This window comes from Ursus americanus, chromosome 26 (genome assembly GCF_024610735.1).
Source record: "Ursus americanus isolate L20-20 chromosome 26, mUrsAme1.1.p, whole genome shotgun sequence".
Lineage (NCBI taxonomy): Eukaryota > Metazoa > Chordata > Mammalia > Carnivora > Ursidae > Ursus > Ursus americanus.
In genome coordinates, this window is record NC_142152.1 from 20,302,676 (window position 1) to 20,322,500 (window position 19,825).

Here is a 19,825-nt window from a genome sequence, read left to right on the forward strand (position 1 = left end):
GTAAGAAGCTAGAGGGGTAAGTGAGCCCTCTTCAAAACCAGATCTGTGGGCTCCCGTCTCCTTGCTTGAGCAATGAACAGTTGGAGTGGCTCCTGGCATTAGGGAATTGAGATCAACGTGTGGCACATTCCGTTGGCTTCAGTGTCCTTGTCTATTTAGCTTCTGGGCAGTCTTCATTGCTGCCAGTGCCTTGTCTCTTTGAAAAAGCTCCAGCCTCTCCTCCTAGGAAACAGCATCCTGAGACTCTGACCCAGGCTGGGTTCCAGGAGCCAAGACTGGCCACCTTGTCAGGGGAGATCCAAACTCTAGCATTCAAGAGCTCCCTTCCTGGGGCGCCTCAGTTGGTGAAGCATGAGACTCTTGATCTCGGGGCCGTGAGTTTGAGCCCCACGTTGGGTGGGGAGACTACTTAAAACAAAATAAGATATATTAAAAAAAAAAAAAAGAGCTCCTTTCCTGAGCCCTTACATGTTTGAAGCACTGTTCCAAGAGCATTCCAGGCAGTAACTCTTTGTATATTTGCATATTTAAATCTTTATAATACCTCTCTGAATTGGATATTATCACACTCACCCCATTTTAGTAATGATGACATTGAGCACAGGAGGTTAAGTAATTTGCGCAAGGCCACAGAGCCAGTGTGCATTGAAGACGGGATCCAAACGGGGACAGTCTGGTTCTGGAATTCACACTCTTTACCACTAGGCTTTATTGCCTCGCATGATGCATTAGCCTTGAAAGACCAGGAAACTAGCTGAAAACCACACCTATGGCCATGGGTGACAACCTGAGACACCAAGATAGTGAACAAGTCTGAGAGAGTTAGGGCTGGGCAGTGGAGTCCGAGGAGATCCCCTGGAGCACTGACTCTTTGACCTATGGGAAGAAGGAACGAGTCTCCAAAAAGGCTTTTTAAAAAAAATGTTTTAAGTAGGCTCCACATCCAATGCGGAGCCCAATGCAGGGCTTGAACTCACGACCCTGAGATCAGGACCTGAGCTGAAATCAAGAGTTGGACGCTTAAGCGACTGAGACATCCAGGCGCCCCTCCAGAAATGCTTTTTAAAGGACACTTGCCCCTGTGCCAGTGAGCGGGATAGACGTTGGGCACCGAGCTGATTTGGATAAGAGTTTCTGACAAGTTGAAGAAGGTTGATTCTGATGGTTTCTTTGTCTCATAACAGCCCTTAATTCTCCTTTGCACACTTCCAATCATTTAGCTAATTAGCTAATTATTCATTCCCCAAAGAACTGGGCCAATCTTGTTCATAACTGTATTGCTACAGCCCTGCACAAATAGATAATGCAGTATCTGTTGAATGAATGAATGAAGGAGTGAATGAATGAAGGAGTGAATGAATGAATGAATGAATGAGTGAAAGTCCAGCCCTGTGGTCTAAGGTGTGCTTTCAGCCAGAGCTCTCGGGGAAGGCTCTTGGAGGGGAGGGTGCAAAAACAACAAGCAGGCATTTGAGGAAGTATTTGAAAGGAAAGGCAGGCTTTAAAAAAGAGGAAGGAGAGGATTAAGGAGGTGTATTTAAGAGATAGAGAAACACTGGTGGAGGCGAGGGTAGGGAAACGCGGGCATAAAACCTGAAAGGAAGCCTGTGAGCCTGGCCAAGGCTACCAAGGAAGCCCTTGTCCAGAGGCCTCCCTCTGCAGGACGCGAGGCCTGCCCAGAGATTTCTCCTGGTACAGAAGGGAGTTCTGATTTTAACTGTCTTATCCTCAATTGCCCAAGGACAGCAGATTCCCCCTCAGTTCCTGGTATGGGAAACTTTTTTTGGCCCCTAGGTGAGTTTCCGTGAGTTTGCCCCGGGGACTCCCCCAGCCCAGGTACAGAGCTGGAAAGCACTTTTGGGCCAACTTAGCCCCCCCACCCTTAGAAAAGCAGGCGTCAAAACCTGGCTTGGAGTACCTGGAGCTGGAAGAGCTTTCCTAGAAGTGAAAATCCCATCCCTGCCCCACCCCCACCCCCACCCCCGCCCACACAACAGCCCAGTCATTGGGCCCCCTTGGCTCCTTCCCACACCTCTCTCTACCACACCACCAAATTGTTGAGTGTAAGAGGAAACGCCACCTCCCACAGAAAACCTAGGGGACTTTTTTTTTTCCTTGAATAAACATTTGCTGAAATAACTTTTTATTGGTGGTTGTTTTAAAACACACAGCATAAAAAGCATCCTGAGAATTATTCCCACCATAACTTTTGTTCGGCTTGATCTGTGCCATCAATGTGGGCCTCAATTTCCTCATCTATAAAACACGGTCCCTCTCTCACTTACTATCCTACCAGCGTGCCCTGCACCAGGAGTGACTGGTCATCACATTCTGCCCAGCACCTGCTCGGTGAATTTTGAAGCGCCAAGAGCCCAGACTGAATTTTCAAGCGCCAAGAGCCCAGACTGCTTTCGGCATTTTTGGAGATACAAAAGAAGTTATTTGTTATTTCCTAGTCCCCGCCCCTCATTCATCACAGTGCCAAGGGTAGGTCCTACCGATGTTTTAAAAATGTAAGGTGTTGTCACTACCTGTAAGGAAACTTCAAGCCCACTGGAATGATGACACATGTATGAAACAGGACAATTTAAAAGAGCATATGATTTTTTATTTTTTTTAAGGAGATAGAAGTTTATTGAATACACTGCAGGGAGTGGCAGGCAGGACAGCAAAGGAGAAGCTGTCTGCTAAAATAGCATATGGTTAATGATAGATGGGCAGGGAAGTGCTACTGAAGTTTAGAAGAGGGAGAGAGCACTGTGGGTTTGACAGATCTAAGAAGACTCCGTAGAAGTAGGGCTTGGGTTGGCTGAACTGTGGTGTTGATGGTGACGATGATGATAACGGTGATGATGAATACAGCCACACTTATTGAACTCTCAGCATGTGGCAGGTGTTGATACGGTGCTTTATAAGTGTCACGTTTAATCCTCACACCAACCCTCTAATGTAGGCGCCGTTATTAACCCCACTTAACAGATGACGGAACTGAGGTCCAAATATCGTATCGCGGAATCTGACCAATCCATAGGAACACCCTCTGGGAGCAAAGCAGGCACGATTGGGAAGGAAGGAAAGAATGAAGAAGGGTCTTCAGTTGCTCTAGAAGCAGTATTAATGCGGGTTTTAGGTGGAAACATCTTTGTAGCATAATGTCTACATGTTCAGACTAAACTCCCTCTTTTAAAAATGGCTCGAGGCTTCTTGAATCTACATCCCTAAGGTTATAATGTACCTTTCAGATCTGGACAAATGCAACCGATTCACCTCGAATCGGATTTCTCTGTTGTATTTGACCATACTGACAACCCATTTCAGCTTCCTTGGCAGTGGGAAGCCCACTCCTGTCGTTGAGGGAGAGACAGGATTTGAGGAACCTGGAGGTTTTGTGATCCCGGGTTTGTGCCTTCCTTTCTTCTCTCTTCTGCAGCGCCCTTTGTCTGCTAACTTCTTTGCTTCCTCTTATTTCTCCAGTTTGTACAGTATTAACATCTGCTAAGACTGAGTCATAGACCAGCTTCTGCTTATTCATTAACTCAAACTTTGTTAATCACCTATTATTTGAAATTTAATATTTCTAAAACTCATCTTTGATCGGAAGGAGTTTGGTGATTCTACCTAACAATCCTGGTGTTGATTTCAGGAGCACCTCTGTACGAAGGGCTTCCACAATGCCACCCCCAACATGCATCTTTCATCTTCTCCCCGCCTGTTTTCAGGACAATTTCGAAACACAATATTCTGGGTGCAGAATGTATCACATTCCTCTAGACCGCTAAGGTCCTCATTTCCCCCATTTTTATGAACATCATTCATCTTCCTGGGCCTCTAGTCTGTCATCCTTTCTAGGCGGGGACGATACCTTCTTTTTTGCTTTGCATCCTCAAACAGAATGGCAAATGGTGTGTGGCTCATGGCAAACATTCAAACAAGGTTGTCTGACTAAATTATTCAAATGACTAACTGAACCCTGAGCTGTAAGAAGGCAGCTCGTTGCAGTTCTGTATTTAGTCTCAGATGGTTGAGTGGCATTTGATGGATGAGGCAGGAATAGTAAGCAGATAAAATTCCCCAGTGTCAGGTCAGCTGTCCTTTATACGCTTGACTTTGGGCCATTTTATTCATGTATTCTTCAGCTTTTTTTTGGTGGCAAGTGTCAGAAAATCCAACTTAAACTATCTTAGCAAGCAAGAGAAAGGGGATGTGTTGACGCCATCACCATGAAGCCCAAAGACTAATTCAGCATATGTTCTCGTGGCATGTTAGGTTCAGGGACTCAAATGATGACCTCACAGCTGTTCCTCTCTTTGTATATGTCGGCTCTCTTTTCTTCTGTGCGTTGATTCTATTCTCAGTCAGGTTCTTGTCATATGACAGGAACAATGGCCACCGACAGCCACAAACTACATTCTCACACTGGTGTTTTACAGGAAGGGAGTGCCCCTCTTCCTTAACACTCACATATCAAATCTCAGGGAAAACTCTGATTGGCCCTGTTTGGATCATGTGCCCACCCCCTAAACCAATCACCACAGCTTTGAAAATAGACTACTCTCATTGGCCAACTCCATTCACATACCCACATTTGGTGGGGGGAGGAGACGGCACCAGGACTGAGACTCCTCCAGGGCCACAGAGAGAGGGAGAGTAGTGGTTCTCCAAAAAAAGGAATGCTGAAGAGAACAACATACACCCACTACACTCCTCTGCCTAATTCCACCTGGCCCAGAATTTTAACCAGAGAATTTACTGTCTCTTCACCCTCCAAAGACTTATTCTGTTAGATTAAAGAGAAACTGTTGGGCTTTCCCCAGAAATGGCTGCATTTCTGTGGGTGCCAATTTATTATTAAACCTTTAGATAGGGGTGCCTGTGTGGCTCAGTCGATAAGCGTCTGACTTCTGCTCAGGTCATGATCTTGGGGTCTTCGGATTGAGCCCTGTGTCGGGAGTCTGCTTGTCCCTCTGCCCCTTCCCCTGCTCATGCTTCCACACTCTCTCAAATAAAATCTTAAAAAAAAAAAACCTTTAGACATACATGTTGTTTTATAAAATTTTCTTTGGTGGTTATTGGAAGAAAAGCCTTCTCATTCTCAACTCACAAATTTTTTTCTCAAATACTTCAGCCTTGAAAAAAAAATCATGTATTTTAATATATATATTATCACATATGATAATATGTATTTTAATAATATATAATATACAAATATATTTTTATTATATTTTATCATATAGCATATATTTTTAAATATATCAGATATATATGTATCTTTTAAAACTTTAAGGCAAATCACTCCCCAGAATCACTACCATGTAATTTCTTCTCCCACCCGAAGAAAGAAAGTAGGAAGTTCATTTTTCCTGGTTTCTTCTGGTAGGTGTTTGCTTGAGCAAGGGAAGAGAGGAGGAAGAAACCATCATGAATAGGTCTCTGTAATTTGCAGAATATATAACAGCTAGTTTCGACTTCTTGTTTGATTTCATGATACCATCCTGCCCTTCACCAAAGAATTCTTTATGGCATTTTCTTTAAAAGTAGCAAATCTAAAAAAATACCTGTTTTTGAAAAATCTGTGATAATTCCGTGAATTACCAGGGACACAGGAAAATTAATATTGAAATTGGCTTTGTCTGTACCAGGAACTGCAAAGTCAAATGCCCCTGGGGGCCCAGCAGGTCTTGTAAATGACCGGGCAGGCTGGGTGGAGACTGTGTCAAACTGGGGTAAGTCCCATCTCAAGGGGGCAGCTTCTAGCGGGCTGGAACCCACTACTGCCATTCAGGAGTACATGCTATGGCAGATATTCATTAGTCACTGACACATGGTTCCCTTCTCCTCCATGGTACCTGGGATGACTGAGCTTCCTTATCTCTTTGAGATTTAAAGTGGTCATGTGACTTGCTTTGGCTAATGGGAGCTAGAGTGATATATTTCACTCCAGGAGGAAACCTTTAACTGCTGGTACCTGGCCCTCTCCAACCTCTCTCTCTCTCTTTCCCTGCCACTGTGGCCATGGAGATACTCGTTGACATGGTAGTGCAATACTGAGCCATCACCTGTGGGAGTTCTGCCCCGGACAATCACCTGGACGACAGTTGTCTCCAGGGGGTAAAAAAATAAGCCTTTCTTGCGTCGAGCTGCTGAGTTTTAGAGGGTGTTTGGTACTTTTGGCATAACCTATTTCATCCTGACTAGTAATAGTTGCCTGACTCATCTTTTTCAAGAGAAGTTAAAAATCTAGATTTTCGTGTGGCATCTTTGATATGTTAAAAAAAAAAAAAAGTAAGGTTGAGTCAGCAAAACCAAATTCAACCTGCCAGTTTGCAATTTTTGGCCTTCATGGTTTGAATGGAACAACTGATGAATGCCTTTTCTATGGTGCAGCAATCCCCTCGGAACTCCTACAGCACTTACCGTCTGTGTCACACACCGGCTCTCCGTTACCCCCGGTCTTGCGGTTCGTGAGTGTTTAAGACCTTGTTCCAAACTAGATAGGAGCTGGGGACAAATGAGGAATCATGTCTTAAACTTGTGTACCTTGCAGGCACACGATATAGGACCAACATATCCTAGTACAAAGACGAGTGGGTTGATGGATTACCCAGGACTATTACTTTCGCACTGGAAAAAAAGGTCTGGGGAATTACTTATTTCACCTCGCCATTTCACTTTTTTCTTGTCTGCAAAGAGCTTGGGAGTCGTGGATGTCCATTAAGCTTTCAAATGCAATCGTCTAAATAAGTCAGGGATGTAAAACTACGGTTAATCAGGACTTTTCTAGTTGCACTACAGATTTCCTTGGCTTTCAGTGGGGTTACATCCCAGTAAACCCATCATAAGCTGGCAATATCAGAAGCTGACAACGCATGTACTACAGCTAACCTACTGCACAGCCTGGCTTAGCCCCGCTTACCTTAAACGTGCTCAGACACGTACATTAGCCTACTGTTGGGTCAAGTTATCCAACACACAGCCCATTTCATACTAAAGTATTGGATAGCTCAGGTAGTTTGTTGAGCACTGCACTGAGAGTGAAAAACACAATGGTTGTATGGGTACAAATGGTTGTTTACCGTCGTGATCGCATGGGTGACCAGGAGCTGCTACTGGCTGTCACCACCCAGGATCGGGAGAGAGTATTGTGCGCATATCACCAGCCCTGGAAAAGATCAAAATTCAAACTATGGTTTCTAATGAATGCATATGGATTTTGCACCATGGCAACACTGAAAAATCGTTAAGTTGAACCAGCGTTAAGGACCGTCGTAATAGGAAATCTAAATTCAAACTGCCTTAGGTAGGATATAATTTACTAATTCCTACAGCTAAAAACTCCAGAGGGAGGGATGAGAGCAGGCATGGCTGGCTATGCCATCTGAGCTGGGTCTGCCTATCCCTCCCTTGCTGGGCTATACTCTACTCTTCTTTGCATCAGCTTCACTCTCAGTAGTCTCCCTCTGGCAGTTTCAGGTCAAGCTCTGGCAGCTTCTCTTCCTTCTCTTCTCTTCTTCAAGACTCCTAGCCTCATCCGACCCACTTAGGATATGTGACAATCTCTGGTCAGGCCACTGGCCAGGGCTGGGTGTATTAATCAGGGCTTTTTTAGTTGCAAGTGATAAGAAAGCTAAATTCAAACTGCCTTAGGCTGGGTCTCTTGTCTTCTTAGGCTGGGTCTCTTGTCCGTGCCTAAGAGCCAGGGGTGGGTCAGCTTCATCCAGCAGGGTAGGAAGAAGCAGACCAACATCTCCATAAATGAGCCAGCGTGTGGCCTCTCCCTCCAGCTTCTTCCAGAGGCAATGATTCTGTAGAGCTCTGGGAGGGGGCAGTGTGGCTGGAAGGGAGGGCTTGAAGCTGTGTTCACACAGCATTCCATATACAGCTGAAAAACATCCGTATCAAATAACGGAGAAGACCTAATGGATATTATAGGGAGGCAGAGGGGGCTAAAGACCCCCAAGTTACCCCTCGGTGCCACCCCTGTAGCATATTTAATTTGTGGGGGAAGCAAAGGTCCAGTAGGACTGCCAGTGGCCCAGCCGCGTCCAAAGCACGCCCGGGAGAGGACTCGCTCTAACCACACACACAAATTATTAGTCCCCACACATAGATCAGTTTAGTTTTCTCAAAGGCCCAGACGAAGACGCATAAAGTAACATTGCCCCTGTTCACTGTTTTCTTCCATATAAACGTCCAGAGCTCAGTCTCATGGGGGAAACATCATAAGGCAGTTTCATAGTACCCAGCTTTGATCTTTATGCTGTAGTAAAGGTGTAGTTGGCCTTTCTAGGGCTCCGAGTCATGCTCTTCCACAGGACTATCAGGTTACTACTCAGTTTCCATTGTATATTCTTTGAGGACCTTACTTTGTTTTTACTTGCTCACTTCAATGTTTTGAGGGAGAGAGCTGATGGTGAAGGTGAACCCGGTCAGTCAATGTCATGGCCGCTTGATGTGTGGTTCCCTGGTAAGACCAGGCCCCTCATCCAGAAAGACTCAACCGCACTGGGAAGTAAGGAGAATGAAACCCGACTGTCCTCAAACTGAAGAGACAGGCTCATTCGGTTTTGCTCATCTGCTCCCATCTGTCTCAAGTCTTGTTGTTTCTTTCACTCTGAGCATCTGCGCTCCAAGAAGGCATGAACTTTTTCTTTCACTTCCTTTCTTCTCTGGGTGATGACCTGACATCACTCTGGGAAGGAGGCTGAAGGTTACCGAATATCAACACTGTCACTCCTATCTGGCTTAGGCCGAAAGGTAGGCTGGGCACCCAGGGGGGTCTGGAGGTAGGAGATGCCAACCAGGGTGCCAAGGCCTGAGGAGCCACATGTGTGCAGGCGGGCTCTGGGTCTCTGTGCCTTTACATGCTGGAGGGCGCATTTCCTCTGGAGTCGCCATTAACCATCTACCACTCGAGGAGGATAAGTTGTCAGTGGAAGCCATTTGGGGTCGGCTCAGGGCTGGGTCTGCTCACGGGAGTGTCCCCGAGCCGCAAGAAGCCTGCTGGAGTGGCACAGAAAGCCCGGGGGTCAGCCTGGGGAGCCCCAGAGAAAGCGGTGGGCTCTGGCCGCAGCCCCAGAAGAGGGCAGCCCCCTGCAGCGAGCCACCCCGGGCTGGAGGGAGCCTGCGGGGGGCCAGGTGGGCTGGGGGGGGGGGTTAATCCTCCGCCCATCCTTCTCCACGGAAAAAATAAAAGCGGGTCTCGAGATCCTTCCCTCACTGCCTCAGGCATGCAGTGTCCAAGGATGAAAATGTGCCGAAATGCCCTCTCGGTCTGGGGAGAAGCGCTCAGGACTCAGGAGGATGGTTCAACGCAGGCTGCGGGTGCCTCCGGGAGCTCTGGGGCTTGTCCCGCCGCGCCTTCTCCCTTCCCTCTCCCGAGCGGCGGCTCGGGTCTCGGGGTGGAAGCGGCTGTGCAGCGGAGATGCTCTTACATAACCGCCCGCCGAGTCCTGCTTCCCCGCGGGGTGGGCGCCGGGGGACGCGCGGGAGCCGGGGCTGCCGCGGCCCCCGCGGGGAGAGGAGCGCGACGAGCGGCGGGAGGAGGGCGCCCGGGGCGGCGGGGGAGGTGAAGGTCAGTGGGTGTGAGGCGCCGGATCCACACCCCCTCCTCCCTGTCCCCTCCTTCCCTTCCTCTCCGTCCCCCTCTGACGTCTGGAGCTGGCAGCTCGGCGGGTTCCGCATTCCCGACCCCTCCCCGCCGCCCAGGGGCCGCTATATAGCCGGGGCTGATGCAACCCGTCCCGCCGCCCGCCACAGCCTGCGGGAGGGACGCTCGGCGGCCGCGACGGGGGGCGCTGGCGGCGGCGGACGCTGCAGCGGCGGCGGGGCTGGCGCCGCGGCGGCTCCCGGGCCGGGACGGGCCTGGGCACCGGGCGGAGCTCGGCGGCCGGGCGGCAGCGGCGCTGCGTGGGCACGGCGCCTGCAGCCGGGCCCCGGCCCCGGGGGCGCCGCCTCCGCCCGCGGCTTGTGCACGGTGGGTGCGAGGGCGCGCGCCGGGGGCGCCGGGCCGGGCGGGGCGGGAGGGGCGCGCCGGCCGCGGGCACCTGGGACGGCCGCCCCCGCGCGGGCCGAGGCGGGGAGGCTCCCGCAGCCCCGGGGCCCGCGAGCCTGTCCGGGCGGGGGGCGCTACAGCCCGGGGCCCCTCCGGTCCGGCGCCGGGGAGCCGGAGGCTGCCCTTTGGTCCCCGCCCTGGGACGGTAGGCTCTGTCCGCCTCCGGGGCAGCCAGGGCGCTGCTCCCTCCGCCTCCCTCCCACGGTCTCCTCCCCCGTCCCTTTGCAGGGAGGTGCTCCCCTCGGGCGGCGGGGAACGCGGGTGAGTGGGGAGAAAACTGCCCGGGGAGGGGGCGGGGGAGATGGGCGGTTGAGGTGGAGATGGAGGCCGAAAGGCCAGGGAGGTGCAGGGTGCTGGTGGTGGAGGGATGACAGGGACCTGCTGGCAAGTCGTGCCGGCCCCCACCCCCCTCGCTGGGAGGAAGCGCGGCTCTCAGAGGACCTGGAGAAGCGCTGGGGCTCTCGATCCAATGAAGAGGGCTTCTCTCAGGGCCATTGCTCCGAGGTTCTGGGCTGGGAACGGGCCGGGGGGCGGCCCGGACCCCCAGTGGGCTCCCCCTGGCTCCCAAACCAGGTTACATAAGGAGGCAAGCCTGCTCCTCTAGGTAACCTGCCCTTCCTCTCCTGCCCAGCCCAGTTTAGGAGACTCTCTTCTGCCCCGCCCCTCAAAGGAGGTTGAGGGATTGGGCCATAGGGCCTGGATCACCGGACCCTGGGGTGGCAGACCCAGGCTTTGCCTGGGTCAGTGGGAGGAGCTGGGAAGACGGGAGGCCTTGGCTCTTCTGCAGGGATGGATGGGCCATCCTTGCGGCCGGAGAGGCTGGAGAGGCTGGTGGAAGAGGAACTCAACTGACCCCTTGGGTCAGCTCCAGTTGCAACGTTGCCTGACCCTTGCTCAGTGTAAGGCTCTCCCTACAGTGTAAGTCCAGGTCATCCGGCTATGACCTGACCACATGTGCTCAGGGCAGATGTGCTCAGGTCTGCCTCTCAAGAAAGGGCTTGCGGACTGTGTGGGTGTGTGTATCCAGGTCTAAATCTTGGTGGACTTTCCTCAAAGTATGAGGAGCATCTGATCTGAAGCTTTGAACCACGATGGGGTGCCCGCTTGTCCTTTCAGCCCTTGCTAGAAACTGTGTTCCCAGATTATCTCCCTTCCCCTTCACCTCCCTCCCCTGAGGGTTTTTAAAAACACCTCCCATTGCTTTCATCTTTCCAGCAAATCTGGCTGCAGCTTGGATGGACGCCTTATCTTCCTTTGCAGGTTTCTAGGGGAGAGTTTAACCAGGTATCAGGTGTGAGCATGGCTCTGGTTTGATATAAACCTGAGGACTGGGGAAGAGAAGCAAGATCTATTCTCGTGCCTCTGGCTGGTGAAGGTTTTGCCTTGTTTAAAACAGGGAGGACAGATTTCTCAAAGACTCTTCTGTTCCTCTTCTTCTTTGGCTTCGGTTCAGAGCTGCCAGCAGCTCCAGAATCTTCCTGAAGAGCTGGGTGCTGTGAGATTTGAAGGGCTGTTGGAAGGCATGGGCGTTGAGGCCTCTGACTTTCCTCGTAGGCTGGTTGCAGCCACCTCCAAGGAGATGTGTTGGTAAGTGCTCAGTGTCCCCTAAGGAAGGATTTGGATGGGGATCTCTCTACTCAGTGCCTAGCTTTTGCGGCCGCCAGGGTCTGCTGTCTCCCCCACCTGTTTGCAGGACCTGTGGGCATCTTCTCCAACCTGCAGAATCCTTGGCAGGGGGGGAAGGGCTAGGCTCTCCAGGCGCTGTTTGTCATGGGGCTGCTGGTGTTGAAGCGGGCCGCCTCTCACGCCGGTGTCTCGGTTTCCAGCCCGGCTCTGGAAGAGAGGGCCCGTCCGATTCCAGGTTGGCCTGCTCCGCATTCATTCTGCCCCAGCTCAACGTCAGCAACCAGAGCCAGGGCTGAGGGCAAGCTACATTCTTTTCTGCTTTTCTGCTGCAGGATGCAGTTTGCTTTTTTTCCATGTGAATGAATTATGTTTGAAACCGAAATGGGAGGAAGAGAAAAATAGAGTGAGTGTGTATGGGTATGTGTGTGTGCATACCTATATAGGTGGGGGGGCGTAGCAGACACATTATTTTTCCATTTTCCTTTAATTAAGGCTCTGTGGAGGTGTGTTTGAAAACAGAGGGTCTCCTATGCCTTTGAGGAGGGTGAGAACACTGTTTTGGCTGCGTCCCGGGCCATATGCAGCGTATGGTGGCCAATGAAACTGGGCCTGGCTCGTTCTGTTGCTTGTCTTGGCAGTCGGTTCCGTGGCTTGTGTTACCAGCTCTGGAACTTACGGGCTGCCAAGCTCTGTGTGCCTGTGTGTGTGTGTGTGTGTGCGCGTGCGCGTGCACTCTGGTGCGTGTGTGTGGTTTGGCCTCTCGACGCTCAGCAGAGACAAATGCCTTAGCGACCCAAGGTTGGAATTTTCAGTCTGTGTTTCTTTACACTCATTGCTGGCTGTGGGAGGCCCGGCCAGAGCCCACCATTCTGGCTTTTTTTTGTATTATTATTATTTTTTAGTCTGTTTTCTTGCTGCAACCCATGGGATTCCATTTGTGGAGCTCAATTTCCAAAGCTTGAGCTGGCCAAGGGCATTTTTTTAAAAAGGGCCAAGAATTTGTCACACGGTATGTGTATGTCTGTGTTATGTACCATACTGTGAACTACCGACACCAATGAGGAGAGACGGGGGAGGCGGGAAGAGCAGAGGGAAGGTTCGTCCAATGGTAGTACCTTCCCAGCTCTTCGCCGTTCGGGATAAGGGTCTTGGCAGAAATGCCTTAGTATTTATTGAGCGCCTACGTTAGGCAGGGGAGAAAGCTGCGTTTATAGGTAGGGCCTTATCAAAAGCATTTCTCTGGTCTCCAGGGAAGAATCTTTCCTCCGGGGAGAGGTTCCAGTTTCTTCTATGCTGGGATGGCTCTGCAAGGATCATGCATGTCAGAGTGTCACGCGGGTGGCTTCTCCTGATCCTGCCACCCCTCATTCTCTTCTTGTGAGGATGTAAGGACTGACCCCCTCTAAGCAGTGCAGGGACACCGAAGGTGGTGGCCCGCTGCCTCTGGAGGCCAGGGTGGAAGACCCTGGTGGTGTCTTGTTGCCAGTGATCTCTGCAGTTGTGTTCTGGCAGCTGGAGGAAACCTTGGGAGAAACCAAGGCAAAGGACAGGTGCTGGGCCTCGTTTCTGCACCTTTGTACCCATCGCTGATCTGGTGTCCTTTGTTTCTCCTCTGCAGTAACAGCTCGGATGGAGGATGGGCTTGCCCCCGTGGGGTTTACAGCTGGAAAGTGGGACAGCAGAGAATCCTCTGGGGAAGAATCCTCTTCACAGTCATAGGAAAGGGAGATCAGTGCTAGGTGGGAACCATGCGGAAGGGATGTCGTGGGGTCATCCAGCACTAGTGTCCCTCCAGGAAGGAAGGCCTTCATGGCGACACTGACTTCACACTCACTAGGTGCAGGCGCTGTTCCAGGTACTTTCCAAGTATTCACTAATTTAATCCTCTTCTCAGCCGTACAGGGCACATAACATTATTTATTATTCCCACTTTACAGCTGAGGAAAGTGAGATGGGAGAGCTTAGGGAACTCACCCAGTGTCCCACAGCTAGTAAGGGGCAGAGGTTGGATTCACCTTCAGATGACGGGGCTCCAAAGTTCCTACTCTTTTTTTTTTTTTTTCCCTCCAAGATTTTATTTATTTGACAGAGAGAGACAGAGCGAGAGAGGGAACACAGGCAGGGGGAGTGGGAGAGGGAGAAGCAGGCTTCCCACTGAGCAGGGAGCCCGATGCGGGGCTCAATCCCAGGACCCTAGGATCATGACCTGAGCCGAAGGCAGATGCTTAACGACTGAGCCACCCAGGCGCCCCAAAGTTCCTACTCTTTACCTGCCTCCCTCTGCTGCCTGCGGAGCTGAGACCGCCATCGGAGACACTGGTGCCGCACCCCTGTTCTCAGTCTTAGAGGTTTCTCCGTTCTTTTTTGCTCCTCGCCTTCTGGATCGTCTTATTTTTTTAGAAGCTGATTTACCCACCTCATTTCAGATTCCAGAAGAGAGATCATTCCAGATGATTCTTTAGCTCCAAGAACAGGTTTGGTATTTAACTGTCTGAGACTCACGATAGTTAATACTATGTTTTGTGAGTGCTGGCCTGGCACCTTTCTGTCTGCCGCCCCTCACCCCTTCCTGCCCATGGACTTCTGTCCCCCCGTCCCCCTCCCATTTCCCGCCCTGGGAGTCTTCCCAGGCTCTGGCTCCCAAGACCTCCCACCCCCCCCGTGTTGATTCTCAGTTGATGGCTACCTGCTCTTGACTTCTAACCCCACTAGTGTTCCTGGGGCCTGACCTGTGAGCAGCCTTGCTCCTTGACCTGCCCCCACTCGCCTCCGCTTTCTCTTAATGCTGAGCCTTGTGGCCTAAGGCCTTTTGCACTCTACACACCCATTCCTGGCTCCCGATGCCAGCCCAGGCCAGCTGTTTGCCTGGCGGGGGGCTGGCCTTCTCAAAGAGGCCCAGCGCCTTTGGAGCCTCCCTTAAACTTTTATTTTTATGGACAGAGAGTTCATAATGTGGATCCTCACTTTCTCTTAACCTACCCCCCCTTTAATCTGTCTTTGCCATTCTAGATGAAGATGACAACTATTAGACACTAACAAGAAGAGCCCTATACATGCTTGACCGACCACAGCAAGACTGTTACTTATTTAAGATATTTCCATTCAAAAATTATATCTTACAGAATTACATACAGCAAACAAGAGAAGAAAATAAGAGGGGAAAACTACCTTTCCTTCTTTTGTCTGAAATGATTCTTCATCTTAGTATCTTCCAAGGGGACCCAGTATCTGGCTTTTCTTCTGCTTGTACAAGGCAGCGCCCCAAACTGTGTGCCTACGAGCCCCCGAGGAAGTCAGAACAGGGAGATACAGCTGACGGATCTTTGTTTTAGGTTCTTGCCTCTTGGACCCATCTGGTCCTTATCTTTTCCAAGCCCGCTTTTAGGGAGCTGCCTCAAACCTCCCAAAATCTTAGGCTCCGGAGCAGCTTAGGGTCCGCTATGACCTCCCAAATGCTTTCTGTCTTATTTGTGCCTTACTTGTCAGTCTCATCTCAGATCTGAGCATTACCCGGTTTTTCTTCATTGGCTAGTTTCCAAGTTGTTCCTGGTCAATATCCCAAATTGCCCACATCTTCTTGGATTCTGGGCCTGTCTCTGAGGTCAAGCCCCATTTGCCAGTTTTGGTCTTCTGCCAGCATATAGAGCTTGCTCTTTATTTATGCACCCCAGTTACTAATGGAGACATGGAGGGTGTTTATCTTCCTTTCCGACCTCCTGGGCCCTGAAGGGAAAAATCTGCGGGTTCTTCCCCTAAAGGTTTTAGCGTGTAGCTCTCCTTTTCCTCCCAAATTGTTTCCGTATGGAACAAGCAGTTGGGAGATGATTTCACCTCTTGTCATCTTTCCTATGTCTTCCTTGAAGTGGGTAAATTCCTCCTGGCTGTTATGGGTTCCCTGCCACTGTCCCCCTCCCCCATTTTTATAGATCCCTAAATCACATCAAATTGTTTTATTTTTCAAATCACCAAAGTTGCCTTTCAACCTTGGATCGTCAGCTGGCTCTTTCCAGTTAATGAGGACCTGGTTATGAAAGGCAGCCGCTCCAGCTCCTCCAGCTCCTGACCCCGCAACTTCCCCCAACTCCCGCCCCCCCAGCCCAGAGCCGTTTAGGAGGACTTCGCACTGGTGAATGTCAGCTGTTGGGATTGTCCCCTAGGAATGGCATGTGTTAAGGACTTCGTGGTTTGTATCTGAGCAGTTAGGGGCGCCCTTGCTGGGCAGTGGGGGGGGGGGGGAGGGGAGAATTTTTGCTTCTATAGAGGAAAGCCTGGTGTCTGATCCTCTGAGTGAGGCCTGCCATTGGGATGGGTTCGCAGGGGAGTAGGAATGGCAAGAATTTATGGGGCTGCTGCTCCCAGGGGGTGGTTACCCCTCTCAGGGGTTCCACAGTAGCAAAGAATCCATTATATTTTGGGATCATTTGTTAGTGTCTCATTTATACCATCTGTATGAAAATAAACAGAAGCTGCAAGCAGAGCCTATCATTCCCGGAATAGAGTGGGGTCTGGCTTCCATCTTTCTGAGATGGTTTAGGCAGAGAAACATACAGAAGCCTCTGGAGTATTTTTCTTGGGGTCTACTGTGGGAACAAATAATCTGGAGGTGGATAACGAGCATCTAAACTCCCAGAGACAGACCCTTACCCCACTCACTGAATTTTGCTCCGCCATGAATTTTTTTTATCATTTGTTCATTCATTCATTTTTATCTATTTATTAATTCAACAAGTATTTGTTGATTACCCTTTCTGTGCCAGAAATGATGCTAGGCACTGGGGTTCCATGGGGCAGCAACCAGCCATGACTACTGCTTCCCCCTTGAAATCACCCCTACTCTTGCTGAGTGGCCACACGGCACCTTTTGCCCCATAGGAATTGGGCCTTACAGTGCAGGAAGGTTCTGGGGCTTCTGGCCGAGGAGGAGGTTTTGCTCTGTGTTTTTGCTTGGCTGCAGAGTGGAGGTGTGGTGCCCCCGGGAGGGGTTTGTGCCCAGCTGGAGCACCAAGCACAGAGCATTTCCCCCGCCTCCCATTGCCCATCCAGTTTGACTAGCTCAAGCATCCTTTTGTGGCCGGGCGGGGGCGGGGGGGGGGGATATGTCACTGACTCCTTGTGGCAGGAGTTCAGGGCTGGCAGAGGGGATTTTGTAAGGTTTTCTCCTCTCCTGGCAAGGAGATGGGAATTTCCTTTGTCAGTTTGGCTCAGGTAGCCTGAAATCACTCCCCTCTGCCCGCCACGGGTCCACATGGCCCCTTTCTCATTCTCCCTGGAGGAGGCCCTGGGAAACATGCAGCTCATCCACTTGGTCCCAGAGCCACCTTCTGGTGTGGAAACCTGCAGCCCTGTCTGCATTGCAGGCCTGGCTCTGGAGGGTGGCAGGGTGCCTTCAGTGCCATTCAGGTTTAGGGAGGGTCACCTTGACCCACCACCTATGAGATGTGTCAGAGGCCACGTCCATGTCTACACTCCCACCCAGGCTACCATGGGGCTGTTCAGGGAACTTCCTAAACCTGGATGTGTGGAAGGCAGAGTGGAGGGTCCTCGGTGCAAGACCGTGACCCTCCGCCAGGGGCTAGTGTCTCAAAGTCCACCATGAAAACACCATTAATATCTGCATATGTATCTCTTGAACCCCAGGAGGGGAAACAAGGGCAGGGTGAGAAAGCTTTGGTTCTAAAAACCAGGGACCGGGAGTCCATCCCTGGCTTCTCCTCTGTGTGACCTTGGGCAAGTCATTTCACCCCTCTGAGCTTTAATTTCCTCATGTGCAAAATGAGGATGTGGTTTAGATAAGCACAGGGCCTCCTCCAGCTCTAAGACTATGACTTGATGTGAATGAGTCTCAGATCCCTTTCTGAGATGGCTCGGGGGACACTAGGTGCTAAGGAGGGGCGAGGGGCCGGGTGTGGGAGGCCGAGCAGGTGGGGCACAGACATAGGGCCTGGGCTACCAAATGTGAACTTGGGTGCACAGCAGGGAGCTCTGTGCAAATGGCTTCATAGGCAGGTGCTGAGGGCGAAATGGCAGGTCCGCTGTCTACTCACATGCACTTTTCTTTAAGGAAGGTGATGTCCAGCGGTAGTCTTTGTGGTTCAAGGGTGCAAACCCCTCACATGGTTTTCCCCTCGGAGTGCCGAACCTATTGAGAAAGGGACACAGGGTTGGATGGGGAAGCAAATTTCATCTTTAAAAGAGAACAGAGATGGGGAACATGGTGCGTGCTTGTGGCGGGCCCCTCTCCTGCAGTCTAGACCTGGCAGCCTGGATGGGGACAGAGAGCTGTGGGTTACCGCTCAGAGCCATGCTGACGAGACCCTGAGGCAGTGAGCCCAAGACAGCATGGCCATATGAGAACATGAATTCTGCCCAGCAGGGAAGTGGGGTCCAATGGATGTCACATCTCCCCTGTCTCACCAAATACAACCCTCTCCATGGGAAGAGACTGATGGCGATGGAAGGGTAGGACAGAGCTGCCCTAGAATTTCCCTAAATTCCCCTAGAATTCCCCTAAAACCTAGATAAAGGTTTTAATTTTATGGCCCTATGCAGAGAGGTGGGAAGGGAGAGAGACTGGATTCTAGGAGCAGCTTTGTACTAAAATGTGACTTTGCAAGGCTGTACACATCTGATCTCCGCACTCTCAGTGACTCCTGGCTCATAGGTGGTCAACAACTGGGTGGGTGGGTGGATGGATGGATTAGGATAGACACGAGCCCTCTAAGGTACCAGCTGAGTCTGGCTTTCTTGGCAGACATGGTTTCTTCACTGCCATCTGTGTCTTGAAATAACCATTTCTTATCCACAAGCTTCTTCCAGTAGAGAGAAGAAATAAGAATTCTCTGGTGTTGACCTAACTTCTGTCTTCTTTTATGCCTGAATCTGTCTTCCTTTGCACACCTTCTGGGTCTGGCAGAGCCAGAATATGTGTTTGCTTTGAGAATGAAGAGACCGGGAGGACTTTTCTGGTCCCCAGGCTCCGCTGGGAAAGCACATGCTAATGCATTTCATCTTTGCCTCCGCATCTTCCCCGTAGACGCCAGATGCGCGTGCGCGCACACACACACACACACACACACACACACACACACACACACACACTTACCTTGAACTTCGATTTGCTTCATTTCGTATTCAGGGTGTCTTAACAAGTATGCAGAACGGGATGTGTGATTTAAGGGGAGGCACCGCACCAGAGCAAAACCAGCTCCCTCTCAAACAGGTGCGAAGTTGCCTGAGATCCCACCGTTGTAACCTGTTTTCTTCGGAGGCAGCGGGTTGCAGTTTAAATCCTGGCTACTCCGGTTTTCACGGTGTACAATCTTGAGCAAGTTCTCTTTCTAAGCCTTGGCTTTTTCCTCTGTGTAATGGGTCTGACTCCGTCTTGTGGGGCTACTGGAAGGATTACTGCAGTGCCAAGCACATAGCAAATACCGAATGAGTGTGGCCTATGCTTGGGTTAAGCATTGCCTACAGGGCCAAGAATAACTTTGCTGGGAATTAATTGATCAGAGTTCTCCCCTATAACAGAATGGATGTAAGGGCAGGAAGAACAACTGGGCGGGGAAGGGGTTCAGGGGAACGTTAGTGAAAGAAAGGAAGAGCCCCTGGCAAGGCATGGAACCCCTTACGTGGCTGACGGCACGTGTCCTGATCTTCTCCCACCCACTCCAGGCTGGGCTGCCGCTACTCCTGCTATGATGCCTGGGCAGATTCCAGACCCTTCCGTGACTGCGGGCTCTCTGCCAGGGCTTGGCCCCCTGACCGGACTCCCCAGCTCGGCTCTGACTGCAGAGGAGCTGAAATACGCCGACATCCGCAACATTGGGGCCATGATCGCCCCCTTGCACTTCCTGGAGGTGAAACTGGGCAAGAGGCCCCAACCCGTGAAAAGTGAGGTGAGCAAGCCTTGTTCCTCTAGGTGGACTCCTAGGGTAGGACGCCTGCGTTACAGCCCCAGCTCTAGCCCCACATTCGCCGAGTGACCTAAGTGTTGCTGTTCTATGTGGGGTCTGAGGACCAGCAGAATCTATGTCCCCTTGCAGCATCTTGGGCCCCGCTCCAGAAACTTCTGCATCAGAATCTGCATTTTAACAGTCTCTCCCGTTAAAGTTTGAGAAGCTCTGGGCTAGGGCAGGATGCTGAACCTGT

At 51.0% G+C, this 19,825-nt stretch overlaps 1 protein-coding gene across 2 annotated transcripts in view; it reads left to right on the forward strand.

The window, feature by feature from the left end:
- Positions 1 to 9,762: 9,762 nt before the first annotated feature.
- JDP2 (Jun dimerization protein 2) overlaps positions 9,763 to 19,825 on the forward strand; it is a 38,138-nt gene continuing 28,075 nt past the window's right edge. The window contains exons 1-2 of one of the 2 annotated variants that reach the window (XM_045807787.2): positions 9,763 to 9,973; positions 19,349 to 19,572. In XM_045807787.2, the coding sequence (XP_045663743.1) occupies positions 19,372 to 19,572 (201 nt within the window). In that variant the 5' untranslated portion in view covers positions 9,763 to 9,973; positions 19,349 to 19,371. Of the gene's footprint in view, positions 9,974 to 10,597; positions 11,639 to 19,348; positions 19,573 to 19,825 lie in introns of those variants that run through there. The other variant, XM_045807786.2, reaches the window with a different exon arrangement.